General features: G+C 41.4%; 1 protein-coding gene and 1 long non-coding RNA gene across 2 annotated transcripts in view; one reads left to right on the forward strand and one right to left on the reverse strand.

Moving 5' to 3' along the window:
* Positions 1-23,324, forward strand: part of Spag17 (sperm associated antigen 17) — a 234,269-nt gene that overhangs the window by 115,248 nt on the left and 95,697 nt on the right. The window contains exons 11-18 of the mRNA XM_052731519.1: positions 15-152; positions 242-355; positions 1,161-1,311; positions 4,511-4,738; positions 4,812-5,009; positions 12,703-12,764; positions 13,426-13,539; positions 16,949-17,103. Coding sequence (XP_052587479.1) covers positions 15-152; positions 242-355; positions 1,161-1,311; positions 4,511-4,738; positions 4,812-5,009; positions 12,703-12,764; positions 13,426-13,539; positions 16,949-17,103 — 1,160 coding nt within the window. The remainder of the gene's footprint in view (positions 1-14; positions 153-241; positions 356-1,160; positions 1,312-4,510; positions 4,739-4,811; positions 5,010-12,702; positions 12,765-13,425; positions 13,540-16,948; positions 17,104-23,324) is intronic.
* LOC128106199 (uncharacterized) lies at positions 1,731-4,626 on the reverse strand. The gene is made up of 2 exons (XR_008216626.1): positions 3,926-4,626; positions 1,731-2,871 (listed from the first exon to the last, which is right to left on the reverse strand). It is a non-coding gene; the product is annotated as an uncharacterized LOC128106199 (long non-coding RNA).

The following is a 23,324-nucleotide window of genomic DNA, read 5'->3' on the forward strand; positions in this document are numbered from 1 at the left end:
GTTTTCCTCAATAGGTCATAGCAACTGAGGAAGACCTCATCCCCCCGAGTTTGGTGGAGCCACCCCCCAGAGCAGATGGGTTAGACTACAGAATTGCAGCTCACATCGTCTCCATCCTGCCTTCGCTCTCCCTATCTGAGAAGGAAAAGAAGGTCAGAACATGAGTGAATCCAAGTTTTTGTACTTTGAAAACCAGTATGTATCTTATCTCACTACATTGATATTATTTTAATTTAAATAGAATCTCCATGAGATCTTCCTAAGTGAAGGAGAAAGCGAAAGCAAAGCAGCCCCCAAAGGTCCTCTCCTACTGAACTACCATGACGCCCACGCCCATAAGAAGTATGCACTGAAGGTAATAATTAGGCCACCTCCCTCCCATAGCTGGTGAGAAGAGGTGTGCTTATGATTCATTAGTTCTGGGGATCTCGTTGGATGATCTTATCAACCAATGCTAATGGACTGATATAGAATAGATACCTGCTGACATGGGGGCTCAGAAAACAGGGGCTGAGAGGGGAGAAGTATGTCAGCAAAGAACACTTGCCTAATCACAGAGTTCGAGTTAACCACTGACTTGATTATCACCACTATTAGATTTGCATTAAAAGTTTATGGTCAGGTGCTGAAGAAGTGCTTGAGCAGTTAAGATTACTCGCTGCTGGTGCAGCGGACCCAGGTTCATCCCTAAAACCCATGTCAGGCAGCTCAGAACTGTGTGTAACTCCAGCTCCAGGGGATCTCTTCTGGCCTCCAGTGGCATCTACACACAGACGTACACACATACACGTAAATAAAAATGAATCTTGAAAAACATCATGGGCGTTTGCTTTAAATAGCTGCTGCTATGAAATACTAGCGGAGGCCATCAGAGGATCTCAGATGGGGTAGATAATGCACGAGAAACTTCGGCAGCTTATCACCAAGTATGAAGGCTCAGTTGTTTCTGTGTTCCAGGAACTTCTAGAAAAGTGAAAACTAGCTTTTTTGACCTTATCCCAAATACTGCATTTGTCATCCTCAATTACCCCTGATCTCCCCTGTTTCCAGATAATGAGAATGGAGATATCATGTTTAGCCTTCTCCGTATGCATAAGGTATTTGACAGCTCTCTTTAATGTTTTCTGACATGTTGCTCGCTCTCTCTCTTTTCTTGCAAGGACCAGAAGAATTTTGACCCAGTTCAAATTGAGCAGGAGATGCAGTCCAGGCTGCCACTGTGGGAATTCCTTCAGTTCCCTCTGCCCCCTCCATGGAACAGCACTAGGAGACTCGCCACCATCCACGAGCTTATGCATTTCTGTACAAATGGTGAGTTCATTGCTTTGTATATTCAACTTAACTAATAGTCACATGTCCCCTTTAAATTGTACCCCCCCAAAAAAAAAACAAAACAATTTGATCATTGAAAGGCCTTCCAGAGACTGAGGTTTGACAAGTTACAACTCTCTTGCCTTTAACAGAGCTGTCACTAGCTATGTGGCAGCTCTGACGTGTAGCATTCTGCAATTTGATGTACTGGGTTTTCTTTCCACTATATTTCCTTAACCACAACACTTCCCTGAGTCCCTCTATCCCACATCCCTACTGGCATCATTTAAGGGTGATGTAATCCATCCTACTTACGAGGAGGAATGGCTCATATATCCATAAAAATATAAAGATGAACAAAAACCTCCCACCATAGTCCCTTTCCCAGAAAAGAAAAAATGAAAAATAAAAAGGCCTCATCACGGAATGAACCCCTTTATGATTGTAGAAAACCACACAAACCACACAGCACAGTGGCATTCCCTGAGGAATGGGAAGAGAAAGTCTGAGCAGACGACTTTGCCCTAACTGAGCACTGTCAGTCTGGAGTCTCATACTCTAGTTTCAAGCAGCATGAGTCATTTTAGAATTCTAGAATTATGCTCAATGGAAACTTGAAGTCTTCCTCCTCCTCTGCCTCCTCCTCCTCCTCTTCTTCTGTTTTTGGTTTTGGTTTTTAGTTTTTGGGGTTTTTTGCTTTTATTTTTGTTGTTGTTGTTTTGTGTGTGTGTTTGTTTCAAGACAGGGTTTCTTTATGTAGCCCCAGCTGTCCTGGAACTTGATCTGTAGACCAAGCTGGCCTTGAACTCACAGAAATCCGCCTACCTCTGCAGGTGTGAGCCACCACCACCAAGAAATATCCTTCTTCTATCCAGCCTGAATCAATACATTGGACACATTTGTACTTGTCAGTCTATCTGTGCTGATAATAAAATGCATTATATTCCAGTGTAAAATACAGCCACCGAATGATTCTGGGTAGTATATTAGGAAGTCCCCAGGAACCTTATAACTGCACCTCATCATGAGAAACAACTCTGCCTCACACCATCCCCACTGCCTAAGTGGGCAGCTGTGTTTCCACTCTTCATGTGACCGAGGATGTTGAAGTCTGGACCGTCATCATCTGTTAATTTGGTCAAGTGGTTAGCCTGGGGCTCTTCCCCAGGTTGCAACATAGTGAGGGTCGAAGAGAACAGAAGAGACCATGAGAGGCAGATTTAAATACAAGCCACTCTTGTTGGTGTCTCGTATACAAGTTCCATGTTAAACTCTCTCTGCATGTCTTTGCCTCCCAGTTCCTTTCGGGTGCTTTCCCGGGAATCCAGGATGCTGCTCACCCTTCTTTACAAAGCAGGTTTTTTTTTTTTTCACAATAACCATGCCTCTTGTCCATTCTTCACTGAGGACTGATAGGTGGCAGATTGTTTTCTTCTATCTCTTTACCTGAGTCACTCCACAATTCTTTGCGGGTCAAAGAGAAGAAACGGAAGATCTGGGTCGTCTGAATTTGAATGTGGTATCCACTTGGTGGATTGTGAGCACTTCCTTGAATCATCCCTGCACAGGAGGGTGGAAAGGAAAGAAAAAGTGGTGTGATGAGGAGCAATTAAAAATCCCTGTCTAACGCCATCCTGAGATGGACTTCTGAAAGCAGTATTTATAGCCAGAAATTAAATTTCTTTTTTTTTTTCAGTACTGATGATTGAATCTAGGACTTGGTACAAGATAGGCAGTTTCCCTACCACTGAGCTACACTGCCAGCTACAGAAACTGAAATATGAAGAAAGATGTATTGTAGAACCATAAAATCTCCTAACTGAAATGAACTTCAGAATTCACCTAGTCCAAATGTATTTCCGGATAAGAAATCTGAAATCCTGGCAAGCTAAACTAATAGTTCCAGGGTTGCAGATCCATGATTGAAATTCTGGCCCTTGGATGCTCTCACTAGGGACATTTCCTTACTAAGCTAAAGGGAAGGCAAACATCATATAAAGCTCACGTGCCTTCTCTGAGCCTTAACTGACCCTAGTCCTGGGGGTAAAGGATGAAGAGACGGCCCCTTGTTAGCATGCCACTAAAGAGTGAGCAGATCCAAGCTAGCATGCTCTCATGAGAGGAAGGAGAGTAGGAGGGAGGGGCCATTACATGAGGGAGGAGGATGCCAGGGGATGAAGGGAGAAGTTGAAGAGAGGAGCGGCAGGGGGTGAGCATGATCAAAATATATTGTATGCATGTATGACATTCTCATAGATTTTTTTAAAAAAAGGGAAGTTATAAATCAATATTTCTAATGAATGTAGATATTAAACTCATCAAGAAAATACTTGCAAACCAAATTCAACAGCACATCAAAAGACTTGCACACACACACACACACACACACACACACACACACACACACGCACATGCATGCACGCACATGCACATTGAGAATCCCATCTCATCTCAGACTACTCTTGGGACTCTGATACAGACTGAACCCTGCAGTCACCCTGCTTCCTTTTCACTTATATCCCATATCTGCCATGGCCCAGTGCCACGCCAGGCTGGTCCACCACAGCTCCCCGGGCTCTTTCAAAGGCATCCCGACCACCTTATGTGTTTTCACCTTTTCACTAGGAGTCTTTTATCCGTGCAACAACCAGAACACCTTTCAGAGGATGTCCATCAGGCCGTGTGCCTTCTTTGCTCAAAAGCTCCTTAGTGACTGTTTGACGGATGCAGTTGAATAGAGACAACCGAGCTCTGATAAACTTTGAAGCACAAATATGGAAAGTAGCAGTTCTCAAAGGAGGCTTTTTCTGAACCTGAATTTACAGAGAAATCTTCTAAGTGTCATAGACATAAATGACAAATTTCAAAAGCCATCTGTGCCAAAACAAAACCTTAAATATATGGTATTTAAATCAATACAGTACTGTGGAAAGTTCAGGCAAGTGAGCATGGGTACCAAACACTGATCAAGCCATGAAGTTGTTTGGATGTATCCCTCAGATCTGTTACATCTGAACTGTGATTTTCTTAGTATTTGGGCCCTTTGATATTTGATGAAGACTTTTGAAGTCTGTATTTTAAGTGAGGTCAGCACCCATCATGGCATGAACCATTGGCACTCTTCAGCTGCCCTTGGGTCAGCCCTGTATCTTGTACTAATAAGAGCCTTCCTCAAGGCAGGGGGCCTGCTCTCTTGCAGAAGTGCTGAGCTGGAATGAAGTAGAACGAGCCTTCAAAGTGTTTACTTTTGAGAGCCTGAAGCTCTCAGAGGTGGACGAGGCAGGACAGCTCAAGCCCGCTGAGGTGGTCAGTCCGACAGACATTGAGAATTTCAACATTCCGTGGGACCACCCTGCCAGGTTTGCTAAGCAGATAAGGCAGCGGTGCATGCACAGGATGAGCACCCAGAAGGCCAAGCCAGGGACAGGTAAGCTGCATGGAAGGGGTGAGGGGCAGCCACCCCGGTACTGTATCCAATAGATGCTCTTCGTCCTGACTAGTCACCGAGAACAAAGACAGAACACTATTTGTAGACCAGAATTTGTCAAAGGCTGAGCCAGAAGCTGAGAGATACAGAAATTCCCCGGATACCGATCAGCCTGCTGCCAGCAGCGTGAAGCCTTCTGTTTCTGACACCATGCGACAGCTATCAGAGAAGGAGACCATTGGGTCCATGTGTCCCCAACCAGAGTCCTTGGGTAAGTGAAAGTGCGTGTAGACTCCGTTATGCTTAGACACAAAAAGAGAGCAAAGTTCAAAAGGGATCATTTAAAGGTAAATGCTTATTTACTTCATCTGAAAAAAGACTCAGTATCTAAATTAATTGGTTAAGTAAATGTACAGAGTGTGGTTTCTCGGTCCTTCCTTCCCAACTCTGTTTTTCAAAGCATCCTCTCAGTTCACTCTTCCCATAGGCAGCTCAGTACAATGAACATCATTAAAACTTTCACCATTAGTACTTCATGGTTGCATGGTAAAATTACTTTAAAATTATTTGTAATGACCTAACAAATGCCAAGTATAAATAGAGCTTGGCACGAAACCAGTACTCGATGGGTGTACCTTCCTTATTGCTCTTATTTTAGCTCAGGTTTACTTTACTTTAATCCTCAGGTACAGCCCTATAAGTAGCATTAGGAGGTACCAAGTGCACTGGGTTGAATCTGCATGTGCCTTACACACAGCTGTCCTGTGACTGTCTACCTGAAACACAGCTCCTCTATGTCCCTGCATATCATTCTCAACATCTACCTACTACCTGATGAAGGGAGTGTGGTCTCCTTCACATGTTTCTAGCATCACATCCTTATCCTAAAGTCTCTTTGCACCTTGTCCCTTTCCCCCATATTATGTGCTGTAGCCAAGAGATGTCATAGTTGAGCTATACTTCCTTTATGTCTTGTTAGTATGTCTTGCTACTTTCTGTAACCATTCACATGACCAGTAAGACCTCCATAATACCACAGCTTCTTGGAGGTAGCAAGTATGTTTATTTATGAAATATTATCTTTATCCTTTGCTGTACAACCAATTGTAGTAAATTTTCACAGGACTAAAATTACACAGAATATAGTCTTATAATACAGTGACATAGTGGACATTAATTGCAAAAAGGAGGTACCATATGACTGAAAACTAGGAAATACACCTACATATCACATCTAGGTGAAAGAAAACCTTACAGTAGGAATTAGGAACTATTTTGAACTGAGAAATAATAAAAACACTGGGCATAAAAAGGAACTAGGAGTTAGGAACTATTTTAAACTGAGTAATAATAAAAAAAACACTGAGCATAAAAATGTATATGATACAGCTGAAGAAGATTATGCTGACACACTGACAGCTTTGAATTAGCACATTCCAGAAAGATCCTGAAAGTTAACTAGTTAAACTTCAACCCCAAATTATTTAGCTATACAAAGGGGCAACATTAAGAAAACACCAAAGTGGCTGCTCCATGATAGGGGGGTGGAAGGGTATTATGGATAAGAGACAAACAGAAAGACAGACAAGGAGGGAGGCATAGCACAAATCCTAATTAGTCTTAATAACAAAGACCAGGAGCCAGATATCAGGGTAAATGCTGAAAGATCAGAGAGACAAAGGAGCAAGCCACAGCCACCTCCTAACTCATAACTCCTCAGCCTGAAAGGGATGAGCTCCGGGCTCTGCCCACCTTACATTCCTCTCTCTGCCCAGCCATATCACTTCCTGTTTTCTCCTCCCTAGTGCTCGGACCAAAGGCATGAGATCCTAAGTGCTGGGATTAAAAGTGTGTGCCACCACTGCCTGGCCTCTATGGCTAACTAGTGGCTAGCTCTGCACTCTGATCTACAGGCAAGCTTTATTTGTTAGAGCATGAACAAAATATCACCACACAGAGGGATGGAGAAAAGGGGAAAGAGAGAAACAGAGCTCGGGAGACGAGAGAGAATAACCAGAGACATCTGGAACAGTCCAGAGCAAAGAGAGAAAGAAGTAGACTGGACATGGCCTGGGCTAGGGAAGCAGAGCAAGGAAAATCATAGAAGTTATAAAGATGATGAGAGCTGGGAAGAAGGAAGCCCTGAGCTGGAGATGGCCTGGGAGTTTAGGGTAGAGGAGGAATGTGGGGGCTTTGAAATGTGTATCTGCTACTTGTAAATAGGGACTGAAGGAGGCTGGAGGCCAGCGGGGGCTTTGATATGCACCACAGGCACATGTCAATGGAGAGCCACATGTCCCTTCTGCAAGAGGTCAGAGAAATTACTCCTTATGGCAGACAGGCTGGCACCTGCTTCCCAAGTTCCTGAGGGATGCTGGCTTTTATCTAACCACCAGAAATCCTTCTATAGTCCAGGTTGAGCTCATTTCTGGACATATGTGCTTCCTGAGACCTAACCATAGTGATGAAAAAAAAAAAAGGCCAAATGAAATAGCAGAGGAAAACAATGACATGGAAGTAAATCAATGGACTAGAAGAACAAAACCACAAATGTTGGCTATCTGAAAAAGGCAAGTTAAATTACCAAACGTTTTATAAGGCTAGTTACAAAAACAGATGAGAAGGCACAAATATCCATATCAAGAGTGATACCTTCTCAGAAATAAAAATCCTGTCAGGGAGAAAGAGGCAGACTTCACTCAGATCCTGTAGAGATTAAAAAGATGGAGAGAGCTGAGCCTGGAGGAGCTGCCTGGAACCACATCTACTAGAGCCTGGGGCAAGAAGATCACAGGTCCAAGGACCATCTGGGCTACAGACTGAGTTCAAGGCCAGTGTAGGTTCCCCCGGGAGACCCTGTCCCAACATTAAAAATGAAAAGAGTCCAGGGGATAAAGTCCTTCGTAGAGTCCTTGCGTGGCATCCGCAAGGCCCCAGGTTCAATCCCCACTGCCACAAAACAGAAAGAGAAGGTAAACAGTTTTAGTCTACTAAATTTGAGAATGAAATGGGCAAATGACTGGAAGTTGATAATTTACCCAAAAAAAAAAAAATGATCAAACAATAGGAAACCTAAATAGTCTTGTAAGCAATTGATTTAATTGTTTGAAAATCACACTCAGTAGGGCATATCCATCCTGGAGCTGGTGTGTCACTGGCAAATGATACCAAACACTCAGAAAATCGATCGTTGTAATCTCAACAAAAATCATTCCAGAAAATAGAAGGTACAATATCCTCCCTTGTAAAGTCAGCATTTTGTAAAGTTAGCATAAACATTATATTCACCAAGATTGTCAGAAAACAAGCAAGCTCATGAGCATAGATATATTCATGAGCATGGTTATAAAATTTTGAGATGAAATATGAGAAAGTCTACCAAGCAGACACCAAACGATAATAGTATCTCCCAACAAAATTACATTGTAAGAGAATCAGAAGGAAAATACATAATTGTAAAAAAAGCAGTATGATTTATTGATTAACATTAATGAAAAACACAGATCAGTTTATAGATTATAAGTATAAAAGGCATTTAAATTTCTATGGTAACCAATGAAAAAATCCTTAGCAAACTGGCAAGAGTAGGACAGTTCCTCAGTTTTATAGAAGTGGTTTTTATGACAATAAACAGTATATACCACAATGAAAATGTGAGCCCTTTTCCTCCAAGATTGGCAAGATGTGTACCAGGAGCCCTGTTTTCTGTGCTAGCCAACTCCTCAAGAGAAGAAAATAAGATAAAAGTATGGCTTGAAGAGGGAAAAAAAAACAAGTGTCACTGTTGGTAACTATATGTAGAAACCTGAACAATCCCCTACACACACAAAGTCCAGTCAGAGTTTCAAATGAGGCTGTGGTTGTTAGAGATGCTCACAAGAAGGAGGCCCTGGAACTTTTCTTTATAATTGTTGTACAAGGCAGGCATGCTATGGGCTCTTCTCTCTGTGTGTTACAGTTCATAAGAGTAAAGGGTGTGTTGACGAGGAGTGTAAGGTCCCCCCAAGCCATAGGAGTTCAATTGGTGTTGACTATGGTCATCCTGACATCTCTCCTATCTGGATGAGGGGAGAAGGAAAGGTCAGAAGTGAGTAGACTTTTGAAAGGCATCCTGCTAGCTGTCAGCAGGGTAGATATATAAGGGAGAAGACAGAGAAGTTGGTGCTGTAGCCCAAGCCATGGCATTGATCTTCTGTATATTTCTGCTTTATAGAAACCCTGAACCAATGAGCAAGATGCTATTACTCCAGTTCAACAAATAAGGAAGTCAGAGCAGAGAGGTTTCAATAGCTAGTTCATCCATGAAGACATAGGAACGGGACAGCAGTGCTCTCTACCTCACCTCAGAACAATTCTTCCTAGCCCTAAACACTCCTCCTGATGCTACCTAAGAGCTTGGCCATATTCGGAATTTCTTTGTCATGTTAGTTCTTATCCCTTATCCTGGTTTTGTTGCCTTGTGTTTCTTCCTTCCCAAGAGTAGATCTCTTCAGAGAGAGAGAGAGAGAGAGAGAGAGAGAGAGAGAGAGAGAGAGAGAGAGAGAGAGAGAGAGAACCAGAATTAGTTACCCTGGTTGTTAGGGCATCTAACATCATGGACACATACATATGATAGAGGTCACTTTGTGTTAACGTGGAACCAGAATCAACTGGGAGAGACGGAATACAGAGGTGTTTGTTTTGCTTTTTCTGATGGCAGCTGGTGTACAGCTTTCTTTCCTCAGGCACCTTTCGCCACCTGGTGGTCAAACCACTTATATGCCGTTATGAAGCCCGGTGGAGAGTAGATAACTCTAAGGCTCTCAATCCTCAAGCTGAAATGCTGTTGTAGACAGCAGGTTCTGGGGCCCCAGCAATTTTGAGGGCCGGTCCCCAGCCCTAAGAGCTCCTCCGTGGTGAATGCAGACCTACACTTAGGAGCCACTGGATCTGAGCAGAGGAGGCAGCTGGCCGTGTGTCTCCATGACTGTTCCTGTAAGAGGAAGTTGTTGTTTGAGCTTCCACCTTCCCCCAACTCTAGTTCATACTTCAAAAGCAGCCACTTTAATTCCATTTACACAAAGCAGAAATCATCCTTGTGTTTCCTTGCACAACCGTTTTGGCATCACGTGCATTGATATGCCTGTTTCTGGACATGAAGGGCTGGATATTTGTGCTTTTCCTAACAAAACCCTGGGTTTCCATCTGAGACTGTTTTGAACTTGACAGGGCCCATTGGATATTTATGAAAAACCTGAGAGTTGATAACCGTGAGGCTGTAGGTTTGGATGTGCCCTTTATGCTTGTTGGGTGTTTTTTTAATAAAGTAACTGCTTTGCAGAGGGATCTTGTTATCTCTAAAGTAAAACAGATTAGGAAAGCTGTTTTTCAAAGGGAAGGGAAAGCGTCCATTTCCAGATGTGTCAAAAACTACTGAATCACACTGTCAAAGGATTATGTGGTTGAAATCAGGAATCAGACAGAGAGAGGAAAAATGGCTTTTATTCTACTGTTAAATAAAGGGTTCGGCTTAGTATTAGAATGCTCTCTCCTTTGAAAAAATCATTGGTACATAAGTTTTGAACATACTTTCTAAAGAGTTGGTTTTGTTCCTGGATCTTTAGACACAGAAGGGAGTATCAAATCTCCCGGAAATCTGGCAGGCCACAGAATAGAAGGATTTTTATTCTATAGATTTCATATCAATTGCATCAAAGACACAGGGGACATCATGGTCTAGGTAGAATTATAGTTGGCCTGAGTTTTGTCTTCAGTGGATATGTTTATATACATGCTGAACTGAATTGCCTTTAGCATCTCGCTCCAAATCAAAATGGAACATTCATTCTGTCACCACAACAACCTGGGACAAGAGGGAACCAGGGCCAAAGATGTAAGCAACTGTGCCCCTAAGAGAAAGGAACATTAGCTTGTCCTTGGTAGTTATCACTACCTTCCCTCCTCCCATCCCAGAATCCCATGTATGGGTCTCTTTGCAACAGAATGAAAAGGTAGATTGTGGTGATATTTTATTTGTGCACCCCAATAAAGTTTATCTGGGGATCAGATGAAAAAGCCAGTGAGTACATTAAACATAAAGGTCAGGCAGTGGTAGCACACGCCTTTAATCCTAGCATTTGGGAGGCAGGGATTCATCCAGATCTCTGTGAGTTCAAGGCCATATTGGGAACAGAGCCAGACGTGGTGGCACACGCCTTTAATCCCAGCACTAGTTAATCATAGAGGTCTGGAGGTCTATACAGACAGACAGGAAGTGATAGAGCTGGACAGAAATAGGAAGTGATGAAGCTGGGCAGAGAAAGGAAGTAAGATGTCAAAGCACAGAAAGGCATATAGGTGTGAGTATACAGGAAGTAGCTCTCTCTTGGGCTGAGGATTTCCTAGCAGTAAGAACTTGTGACTTGGCTTGTTCTCTTCCTTTGATCTCTCAGTTTTCACCCCAATATCTGGCTCCGGGTTTTTATTAATAAGACTGTTTAGTAATTTGTCTTACAGAAAATCTTATGCTCACAATCAAATTAGCCTTTCATATAGATTTCCTTCCACATTTCTATTTTCTTTATGACTCTACCATCATTTCAATGAAGTTCAATATGTGATATAGATTCACCCCATCCAGTCAAAAGAAAAACACATCACTGAATCCCCACTATGTGCTGGGTGCTTAGGATGCACCGAGGGCATGTTCTTGTTCTTCAGCAACTGAGATCCAAAGCAGAGGGGCAGACCAGGAACAAATAGGATCCCTCACCGATCAATGCTGTGATTTAAAATGAAGCATTGTAAGAGGCAGAGGCTCCCGAGAAGGTGACCAGAGTGTGAAATAGACAAATAGCTTAGAATAAACTATGGCGTATGGAGGGAAATCCAAGTGCAGGGCTGCCCACACACCCACAGCCAGTTGACCAGCCCACCGGAAGTGGGAAGAACAAGGAGGGAGTGGGGGCAATGTGTTGAGAGAGTTAGCCTGCAGCAATTTATGCACAGCTTTGTGGCCTGTGATTTGCAATCATTCTCAGGCTGGTAAGAAACCAGCTTGGCTCACCCATTCAGCAACACCAAAGCATGTTTCTGTAATACTTAACCGTCGTGAGCACACTCCATTTGTTTCTTCTGTGAGGGCAATTACGGTAGGGACTTCATCAACATTCTCTGTTGTGTCTCTTCTATCCTGATGCACTTCATGATGTGCCAATCACCAGCATGGATCTGTTCCTTTCTCATCCGTTCAGATGGCCACTGCTTCCTCGCCAACAGTGATATCACAGCCCTTACCATCGCATAAGTTTACTCTTGTTTGTGGGAGAGCTAATGTGCCTCACTCATGTTGATCCATGGCGTGGTGCATTGGAGTCCAAGTGCCCACTCACTTGCCCATTTAACTAAAGTCTGTTAAACTCCATCTGTCAATGTGCACATGCTCATTAAGTAATAAGTCAATAATGAATGGACAGAAGATCTCAACAGAATGGTAGGATGCTATCCCTCTCTAATAGGTGAATGCATTGCTAGTTCTCCCATCTGCAACACCTGCCCTTGCCCCACTCCATCTTCTACCAGGCAAGGCTCACAAAAACCTGCAAAGGCTTTGTAATGGTCGCCAGAGTAGGTGAATGAAAGTAGTGAGCCAATGATTTAGTTTAGCCAGTATACTTACAGTTTGTGAAGGCAAAGGTGCACTGCAAGAAGCAAGCAATATACAGCCTGAAAGAATGGCTGTTATGATTTAGTGCACATCATATAAGAAGCCGGGTTCTTTTCAAAGAATTAAGGATAAATTCTAGGTAGACATTGACTTAGAATTATTGACACAAACACCTCTTTGGAGGCACGAAACAAGCCTCTCAGGAATTACCTTTTCAGCACAGAGATATAGATCATATGGGCAACAAAAAGACACAGCACTGACCAAAGGCAAGAACAAAGCCCAAACACAACTGGATGTTGGTGTCTTTGATTTATAGAGCAGACCATGGACACTGAGATCAAAGAAGAAGCAGCCACAAAGGATGGTTCTCTTGAAAAGGTAAGGAATTCTTTTCCTAGAAGTGTAGATGACAAGTAGGATGATCTGAGAAAACCCCTGACCAAACTGAGAAATGAGAGAGGAGAGAGAGAGAGAGAGAGAGAGAGAGAGAGAGAGAGAGAGAGAGAGAGAGAGAGAGAGAGAGATTCTTAAAAGGAAAATGCTGCTGATGTAGGGGGAAAGGGGTTGTTTAGACATCCCATACCCCCTCCATCTGGAGAGAAAGGGGTTAACTTTACTGGCCTCACTAACTTAAGTAGAACTTCCCCGCTCCCTGCCCCTCTCTAGACAGTGTGGCTTGGCAACCTCACAAACACCTGCTGACCATACAGCCCGTGTAGAACTAACTCTGTCTTGAAGTGAGTTCAGAAAACCTGCCTATAATTGCTAACAGGACTCCAAAGAGTATAACCTAACAATAAAAATATTTAGGTTATGTTGCACATTTGAAAAAAAAAAAAAAAGAGTCAAAGGCGTACTTCTCTCTGGCAGCAGCTCTCCTAAAATGTTGCCATATGGATCTATACATATGCAGATTCCCACAATTAAATGGGGCGCATGAGGGTGAGTCCATAGAGTCTAACAGGGCTCCATTTGGAAGCTCACAAATTAGAGCTGAAATTGTGTTCCAGTGGATTTTTTTTTTTTTTTTTTTTTTAAGAAACCCAAGAAGATGGTGGTGGAAGCTAATCTGGAGGACATAAAGAAAACACAGCAGCGCAGTTTAACGGACTGGAGCTTTACTGAACATTTTCAGCCCAAAGTCCTGCTTCAGGTATTTATGGGCTGTGATTCTCCAGGAGACGCGTGCGGATAGGTCTGGAGAGCTGGGCTATAACCATGAACAGTTCACTTCTGGGTCACTCTCTCAAATCGAGCTCAACTCAGTATTCCCATTGACTTCGGCTATAAAATGAGTTTGTTCCCGCACCGAGCCATGAACTCCCAGGAAATCCCCCAAACGGTTGAAAGTATACTTTCAAAGAGAGGCTGTTTCCTTGAAGATTGTTTTGAGTGTTTGCTAGAAAAAAAAAAAGCTGGGCTTTACCAGGAAGCAACACCATTATTCCTCCTATGGTGCCTTTCCTTTCTGTTTAGACTTCATTATGTTCCATGGTGTTTTCTGTTTGGATGAGCAGGTCAGTGGTAGCTGTGATGGCCGACAGTTGCTGTGCTAAGTGCTGGGTGCTAGGCCACAGCTGCTGTGTATAAGTGTATTCCTCTGAATAAGCCTATGACACAGAAACTGTTAAATCGTAGGAATTGAGGCACCGTGACCAAAAGTCTGTCGCTAATTGAGAAACAGGAAAAAAAGAACTAAGAAAGAAAATTTGCTCCCCCATCCCCAAACATGCTTTTAACTGCTATGAGAAACAGTAAGGAAACACATGCTGGTTTTAAGTTGTATAAAACCTGTGCTCTGTATGATTTGTCTAATTTGAGTCTCATTTTGATCAGATTTACATCCCACATATTTTTAAAGCCAGAAGAATCCACAGAGCCATGTTCTGAAAAGAATAGCAATTTCCCAACCCCAATCAGTGGTAAAGAAAAATGGTTCTCCACAGAAAAAAGAGTAATTCAGCAGGAAAGAAGACAGGCACACGGCACTGTGTGTGTAGCTATACGGGCCAAACACACCGGGTTTCAAAGACTTGGCATGAAATAATGATATATCTCGTTCATAATTTTTATATCTACTACATGTTGAAATGATAACATTTCATATACTGAGTGAAACAAAATACACCCTTGCCATTGATTTTTACCTGCCTCAGCTTTTAAAATGTAGCAGCCATAAAATTTAGAATTACATATGTGGCCCGCATTTGTGACTTGTGTTTGCGATTTAGACATTTACATAATTTCTGGTTTCTCTCCAGTGCACTCCTCCTTCCCTAGTGGCTAGGGTCCTCTGTTCCTCAACCCCTTGACCCACCTTCTGTGGGCTGCCACCCTCTTTTCTGCTGCCGCAGGGCACAGACAATAGTCTGGTAGAAGATTGCCCACTTCTACAAGGTTACAGGGGTACCTTGTAAGGTCTAACTATGTCAGTTTTAATTGACCACAGTACTCACCTTCTATTAAAACATCTTTCTAAGTATCAGACTGCTTTGATTCTCACTCTGATCTTCCCTATAATTCAAATATTTCATCCACTGATGAGAACTCCAAGTGACCTGTAGTAACCTTAATCCAATTGCAGAAGAAAGTTTTGTCCATCAAGTTCATTTGTGTGTTCCTGGAACAGTGCTGGCACTTATTCCCGTTTTTTGCCGATTGGTATGGCCGTGGTGGTGGTGGTGGTGGTGGTGGTGGTGGTGGTGGTGGTGGTGGTTGGTTGGTTGTGTTGCTGGTGATCAACCCCCTTGCTTATGTTAGGCAAACACTCCACACTGAGTCACAGCAGCATCCCCACACTCACTCACTCATGAACTACATGAGACCAACAATATCAACATGTAGAAGGCAAACACCAATTTGTAAAAAGGAAAGGTAATGTGAACACTTTTCAAATGCTGACTGAAAGTCAGTCACGGCTCTGGTGATCTTTCCCAACAGCCAGCAAGGATGGCAGAGCTCCCTGATCCAACAGGAGGAGGGGCGTATGTTCACTATAAGCAAACATTTGTTTCCTGGGTTTATTGTCTCAGAGGTATTTGCCTTTCAAGAACAATAGGTAAGAAATGGGTAGTGACTCAGAAAACAGAAGTAACTATTTACATGACACTCCATCAAGACACTCATACAGGGGACTAGACTGGGGAATAAATGGATTATTTATCTATTTATCTATTACCAGTATAGAAATGAAGGCAAAACTGTAACAACTCTTTCCTGACATGCTAGCAGTTCCCTGAGATCATCCTCACGGCAGAGCACACAACGCTGCCTGCAGCAGATTGGTATTGAAAACGCAAACAAAAGCCCGCTGTTGTCCACTTCCTGTTCCTGTGGGCAATGTCCTATGGTTGACTGACGTTGAGAAGGAAGAAGGACCAAGCAGCTATGCCTTGCTGCCCTCTGCCAGTGGCTGTCAATGCAGTGCAAGCTGAGGGGGTTATATTTTAAAACAAGGCAAAGGAGGAAGGCAAATCGGATTGGCACCTGTCAGAAAGACCACTCACCTCATTTCACTATAACATAGTTATACACGGAGGGTACACTGTGAGGGAGAGGTAAGTCAGAGCTGGAAGGTAGCTGGCCTGAACTCCGGCACCAGAATCTACAAACCCTGTTCTTGGAAAGTCCCTTATCGTACTGGCAAATGAAACCTGATATTTAGAAACAGGAAAAAAAAATGTTCGCTATTTCCTTCGTCTACTCAGGCTGTCATAAAAAAAAATACTTCAGGCTAGGTAGCTTAAATAACGCAAGCGTATCATCTCGGAGCTTAGGAAGTAGGAGAACAAACTCCAAGTGCGCTTGGTTCCTGGTGAGGGCTTGCTTCCTGGCTTGCACATGGTGAGTTATCCATGGCAGAGAAAGAGGCAAGAAAGCGCCGGTGTCTCAGATGATAAGGACCCAAATCCTATCATGGGAACTCCACTTTCATAACGTTCCCAAAGACCTCCAAATATTATCACACTAGGAGATGGGGTGTCGGGTTGTGAACTTGGAGGTCATGCACAGCCTCGTTTATGATGCTTGCTTTGCCTGCAATATTTAATGATGCTAAAAATGAAGTGATCTATATGGAGGCAAAGAGGCCTATTAGATAAAGAACTGACTGATTAGCCGGGCGGTGGTGGGACAAGCCTTTAATCCCAGCACTCGGGAGGCAGAGGCAGGAGGATTTCTGAGTTCAACCAGTCTATAGAGTAAGTTTCAGGACAGCCTGGGCTACACGTAGAAATCTGTCTCAAAACAACCAAAAAGTAGGGGGTTGGGGGATAGCCGACTGATTGCCATCTACTAACACCTGTGGAGAACACTTAGCAAGTATCTCCACCCTTGGAAGCTACTATTCGTTTTTCTATATGAGTTATTGAAAGGCTCATAAAAAATGCACTGTATTTTATGATCTTATTTTTTGGTAATTAGGAATGAATCCACAGGAAACTCAAAGTTGGCCAACGATGTAGAAATGAGCAGCGGGAAGTGGGGGACAGACATGTTGCTCCAGCAGTAGGCTCTTCTCCTGGGGATAAAACAACTGAACAATACAATTATTTTATCTTCAGGTTCTTCAGGAAGCCCATCAGCAATATCGCTGTGTTGACTCTTACTACCATACACAGGACAATTCTTTACTTCTGGTTTTTCATAACCCAATGAATATGCAGCGTCTGCACTGTGAATACTGGAATATTGCTCTTCACTCTAACGTCGGATTCAGGTGACATTGATAATTTCATTAATTAAACAGTGGCTGAGTTAGCCTCTTAGGTTTTAACTCCAGCCTTTGTGGTTCAACTCAAACCACATATATATATGAAAGCATATATATAGTGCTATAGATTTAATTTAGCTCCTCAAACCAATGTGTACTATGTGCTATGCACTGTGAGAGGTATTGACACTTTACCATCAAGAGTGAGCATCACTCTTGCCCTCACGGAATTGAATGGAGATGCTATTAAAGCATTTTCTATTCATTTCAATTGTAGCAAGATGGGCTCTGAGACATTAAAGTAGTAACTACAAAACAGTTTGATTTTTTTCTCAACTCTAATTGGTCTGGGAAAGATTAAAGGGTAGAGCAACAGAAACTAGCACAAGAAGTAGGCAAGTTCCCAGAAAATGGAGATCTAAGAGTCACTGGTTCTTTTTCATTCTCAGTAGGTTTTTGTTTGTTCTATTTCGACTTTTCATTTGTTTGTTCCCGTAGAATGTGGCTCTCTCTCTCTCCTTACTAATAGCCAGGACATCTTGTTATCTCAATGCCATTTAATGTGCACTCAGTACTTACTGTATGTATAACAAAGATATAATCCCAAGGAAAACAAAGAGAAAAGAAATGGGTCTGAGGAACAACTGGGGGACAGACTGCCATAGACACTTTCATTTGAAGGTTATAAGATGATTGAATTCAGGTGTGCAGTAGGTGTATTTGAAGTATTAATCTGTAGTGTTCCTTGTTTTTAAATGCCTATATTTATGTTTCATGTCTTTCTTTCCTGGCATTACTTGATTACTAGACCTCCAGCGTGACTCAGAGAGCATTCCCCCAGTGTAACTCTGAGAGAGCATTCCCTCCAGTGTAACTCTGAGAGAGCATTCCCTCCAGTGTAACTCTGAGAGAGCATTCCCTCCAGTGTAACTCTGAGAGCATTCCCTCCTGTGAAACTCTGAGAGAGCATTCTTTATATTGCTACATGGGATAAAGGAAATAGTTTAATTTTTGTAACTATCCCTTATCAGGTTAAAAATGTTACTACTTATATTTTTTGGTTGTGAGCCTAGCCTTTAACCAGGTTGATCTCAGTCCTCGGGGGAGGCTTTGCCCTGGAGGAGGTGGGAATGGGGGGTGGGCTGGGGGGAAGGGGAGGGGGGCGGGAGGGGGGAGAACAAGGGAATCCGTGGCTGATATGTAGAACTGAATTGTATTGTAAAATAAAATTTTAAAAAAATTAAAAATAAAAAATAAATAAATAATAATTTTAAAAAATGTTACTACTTTCCTCTGACACGGCAGATACTCATATTTTTCCTTTAATTGGTGAAACTGCTGAATTTTGCCAGCAACTGTTCTAGTGTTAAGGGATTCTCATATCTATGCAGAACTCTGTGCACTGTGTCTCTTTGGTAATGGACTGCCTAGGAAATCTGTAGCTTTGAAGTGAGCAAGATTCAGCTGTTTTCCCTTTAAATGTTCTTATTTTACTTTGATATACAGGTTATAGAATTCTTATAAGGTAACTGAGGATAGTTTCCCTGTTTATTTCCACTTTTTATGTTTTGAAAGACTTTGTGTAAGATTGAAATATATATTTTTTTGATGGTTGGTACAACTTGAAAATAAATCAGCTACACCTGGAGAGATGTTTAAGTACTGATCCAAAGTCTGTTATAGTCACTAGACCCTGAAGATCTTCTATTTTATTTTTATAATTTTAAAATTAGATTTTAAAAGTTGGGCATGGTGGCTTATGCCTGTAACCCCAGTTCTTGAGAGGTTGAGTCAGGAGGATTGTCTTGAGTTCCTGGGAAGCCTGGTCTACCTAGCAAGACCTTGTCTCAAAGTTAAAAGACAAATTCATTAATAATAACAACTATCCTTACAAAAACTAATTAATGGTTAAACTCTATAGAAGTATGTAGTGACATCAGTAACACAAATGTAGATAATGGAAAAGAAAAATTTAATATGTGACCAAGGTAAGGCTTTTGTCAACTTAAAATACTTTTTTGCACATGGAGGATATTTTGAGTGAGCTTTATATTAACCAGAAAACAAAACCTAAAAATAACAGAAAACACACAAAAAAGGTAAGCAGTTAGCAAAGCAGAAGAGTTCACAAACTCCTGGCAACAGAAATGAAGGAAGAACTTCTGAGAAAAAATGCATAAAATAACGATAGTTAACCCTTTCATATCAATACTAAATATAAAGGGATTGGTTATCCATTCAAGAGGCATGGAGTAGATGGATAAAATCACTACGTGTTCCTATAAACAGTCCACTTTACATTTACAGACTTAATGTGAAGGGACAGAAACGTGTACTCCATGAAAATGGCAACTGAAGACATAAGAGATGTTTATACCTTCCTTAGACAATATAGTCATTAAACAAAAAAACTTTTAAGTGATAAACAATTTCACACTCTTTGAACCAATGCTGGAAGTGCTAGCCAGAGCAAACTGGCAAAGGAGAGAAACAGAGGACACCCAAATCAGACAGGGAAAAAGCAATTTATTCTGTTTACAGATGATGTAATCTTTGTTTTGGGTTTTTTGTTTTTTTGTTTTTTGTTTTTTGGGTTTTTTTTCTGAGACAGGGTTTCTCTGTGTAGCTTTGCGCCTTTCCTGGAACTCACTCTGTAGCCCAGGCTGGCCTCGAACTCACAGAGATCTGCCTGCCTCTGCCTAGTGCTGGGATTAAAGGCGTGCACCACCACTGCCCAGCCAGATGACATAATCTTATGAATGGAAAACCTTAAAGACCACACACGTGCACACACACACCTGCTGTTAGAGATGCTAATGAATTTAGAAACATTTTAAGATACAAAGCACATAGAAGTTAGTTGTGTTTTGATACATTGACAAAGAGCATCTAGGAAAGAATATAAGACAGCAAACCCTTTTAATAACACCAATAAGATTAAAATAAATATAAGTAAGGAGTGAAATATCTATACACTGAAACTATAAAACCCAGATGAGTAAAAAAGATATTCTGTAGTCCTGGGTTGGAAGAATTAATTGTTAAAATATCCTTGCTACGGAAAATGAGTTACAGACTTACTTTAGTCCTATCAAAATTATAGTGTTGGAGCTTGAGAGAGAGCACAGTGGTTAAGGTTAAGAGCACTTGTTGCTCTTGCAGGGGGACCCAGGTTCAGTTCCTGGCACCCACATGGTAGCTTTTAACTATTCATAACTCTAGTTCCGGGGAAGCCAATACCCTCTTCTGACCTCTGTAGGATCCTGCATGTATGTAGTGTATATACATATACTCACACACACATAAAATTAAACAAATAAATATAAAAATATGGTGTCATTTTGTATATAAAGTGTCATTTTATATAAAACACATAAACAATCCTAAAATTCATAGAAGATGAGCATAGAAATTGCATAAGTTTTAAGTTCTTTCTAAATAAATCCTCTATTCAGGCTTTCTAATTCATCATTAAATTTGGGTAATTTACATTTTCCTTATGACTAGTAATATATAGCCATACATTTAAAAAGAGTCTGCTCACAGTAAATAATCATTTCTTAAAGGGATATAGTAATGTCTGTCTTTAAAATAATGAATTTGTGTGTTCTTTCTTTTCTTACAAGCAGGGTATGTGTATAGAACTTTATTTTTTTTCCGAGACAGAGTTTCTCTGTGTAGTTTTGATGCCTGTCCTGGATCTTGCTCTGTAGACCAGGCTGGCCTCGAACTCACAGAGATACACCTAGCTCTGCCTCCCAAGTATGGGGCTTAAAGGCATGTGCCACCACTGCCCAGCCTTAGAACTTCATTTTTAAATCTGTGTTCTCAGATGTATCATTCTTAGTTGACTGTAACTTTTAACAATATGGATAAAATGTCCATATTGTATAGGGCTACATTAGTTTGAAATTAGGTTAAGCTAATAAAGGGACACTTTGCCCTGTAGCAAAAACTCTCTTTGGTCAGCACTTCAGGCATAGGACAGTTATCCACAAAAGTCACCAGAAATGAGAGCTTCTAAACTTCTACCCATCTGCTACCCTGACATTCTTCTATGCCATTTTGTTTTATGGTTGCATCCTTTCAAATAATAGCCTGGATTTTTAGTCCAAGAGTCTGACTCTTAAGGGGTTTTAGTATGAATTAGCATTGACAGTTTTAGGGCTATTACAAAGAATCTAATCTGTGTGTAAGCCCTTTGAGGTCCACATATGTCCATCTCGTTCCCCAAACTACAGTAATGGCCATTTCCAGCCTCGCCAGATGCAGGTGGCCAAGCTCCACCCTACAAGAAAAAAAAGCCCAAGATCAAGCCACAAAGTCCCACCAGTCCCCAGCCACCCTGGAAAGCACCTCCCCCACCCCCAAGAAACTCTATATAAAGCCTGACTCCTACTTTAGTTCTTTGCTGCTTCTCTCTGGAGCAGAGGCAGCCACTGTCTTGTGTCTTTCCCAATAAATCTCTCATGTAAGGCTTGTTGTGTGGTGTGACTTTGTGGCATTTCTTGGCTCCTGACTGCCAGGATCCCTTTCCCCTCAGAGCTGTCACATGTCCACCGTGTGCTTTTATTTTCATTAATAATGTGCTTTTATTCTAACTATTTAATTCTACAAATATATTTGTCTTAGTATTAATCCCTTTCTTCTTGGTAGATGAAATTTTCTTAGATACTTCTTAGGGTATGCTTTTTAAAAGATGTAATTTGATTTACACACTTTTAGAAATTATACTTGCTCATTTAAATCATGCATTAATTATTTTGTATGACATCTGGAGTTACTAAGTACTAATACCATTTCACTACAATGCTAAAAACATAAATGCAGTATTTTTTCTCCTAACAAGCTGTCTTAGTTAGAGTTGTATTGCTGTGATGAGACACCATGACAAGGCAACTTATAAAAGGAAGTATTTAATTGGGGGCTTGCTTATAATTTTAGAGGGTTAGTCCATGACCATCATGGCAGGAGGTACAGGCATGACACTGGAGTTGAGAACTTTACATCTTGATCCACAGGCAACAGACAGAGAGAGACTGGGCCTGACATGGGCTTTTGAAACCTCAATGCTGCCCATTCCCAGTAACATACTTCCTCCAACAAGGCCATGCCTCCTAATCCTTCTCAAACAATTCCACTCCCTGGTGACTAAGCATTCACATCTATAAGCCCATGGGGACCATTCTTTCTCTTCTAGTGCTTTCTGTAGGGCTGGGTTTGTGGATAAATATTGTTTAAATCTGGTTTTGTCTTGGAATGTCTTGTTCACTCCATCTATGATGATTGAAAGTTTTTCTGGGTATATTAGTCTATGCTGGCATCCATGGTCTCTTAGCATCTGCATTGCATCTGTCCAAGTCCTTCTGTCTTTCCAAGTTTCCATTGAGAAATCGGGTGTTATTCTGATGGGTTTGCCTTTATAAGTCACTTGGCCTTTTTCCTTTGCTGCTCTTAATATTATTTCTTTATTCTGTACATTCAGTTGTTTAATTATTGTGGCAAGGGGACTTTTGTGGGGGTCTAGTCTGTTTGGTGTTCTATAGGCTTCTTGTATCTTCATAGGCATTTCCTTCTTTAAGTTGGGAAAGTTTTCTTCTATGATCTTGTTGAATATATTTTCTGTGCCTTTGAGCTGGAATTCTTCTCCTTCCTCTATCCCTATTATTCTTAGGTTTGGTCTTTTCATGGTGTCCCAGATTTCTTGGACATTTTGTTATGACTCTTTTGGCTTTGGTATTTTCTCTGACTGACGAATCCATTTCCTCTATTGTATCCTCTACACCAGAGATCCTCTCTTCCCTCTCTTGTATTCTGTTGGTTATGCTTGCATCTGTGTTTCCTGTTTGTTTACTCAGATTTTCTATTTCCAGCATTCCCTCTGTTTGTGTCTTCTTCATTGTTTCTATTTCCCTTTTCAGGTCTTGAACTGTTTCTCTCACCTGTTTCATTGTTTTTTCATGGTTTTCTTTAAGGGATTTATTGCTTTCTTCCACTTTTTTATTTGTCTTTTCCTCTAGTTCTTTATAGATTTCTTCCCATTTTTTGTTTGACTTTTTCTCATTTTCTTTATTGATTTCCTCCACTTTTTTTATCTTTTCCTCAATTTCATTTTTCATTTTTTCTTGAAAGGCCTCTAGCATCTTCATGATGCTATTCTTTTTTTTTTATGATGCTATTCTTAAGGTTGCTTTCTTCTGCTTCTTCCACCTTGTGATGTTCAGGTC

This window comes from Peromyscus californicus, unplaced genomic scaffold, assembly GCF_007827085.1.
Source record: "Peromyscus californicus insignis strain IS unplaced genomic scaffold, ASM782708v3 Scaffold_9__1_contigs__length_137607984, whole genome shotgun sequence".
Taxonomy (NCBI): domain Eukaryota; kingdom Metazoa; phylum Chordata; class Mammalia; order Rodentia; family Cricetidae; genus Peromyscus; species Peromyscus californicus.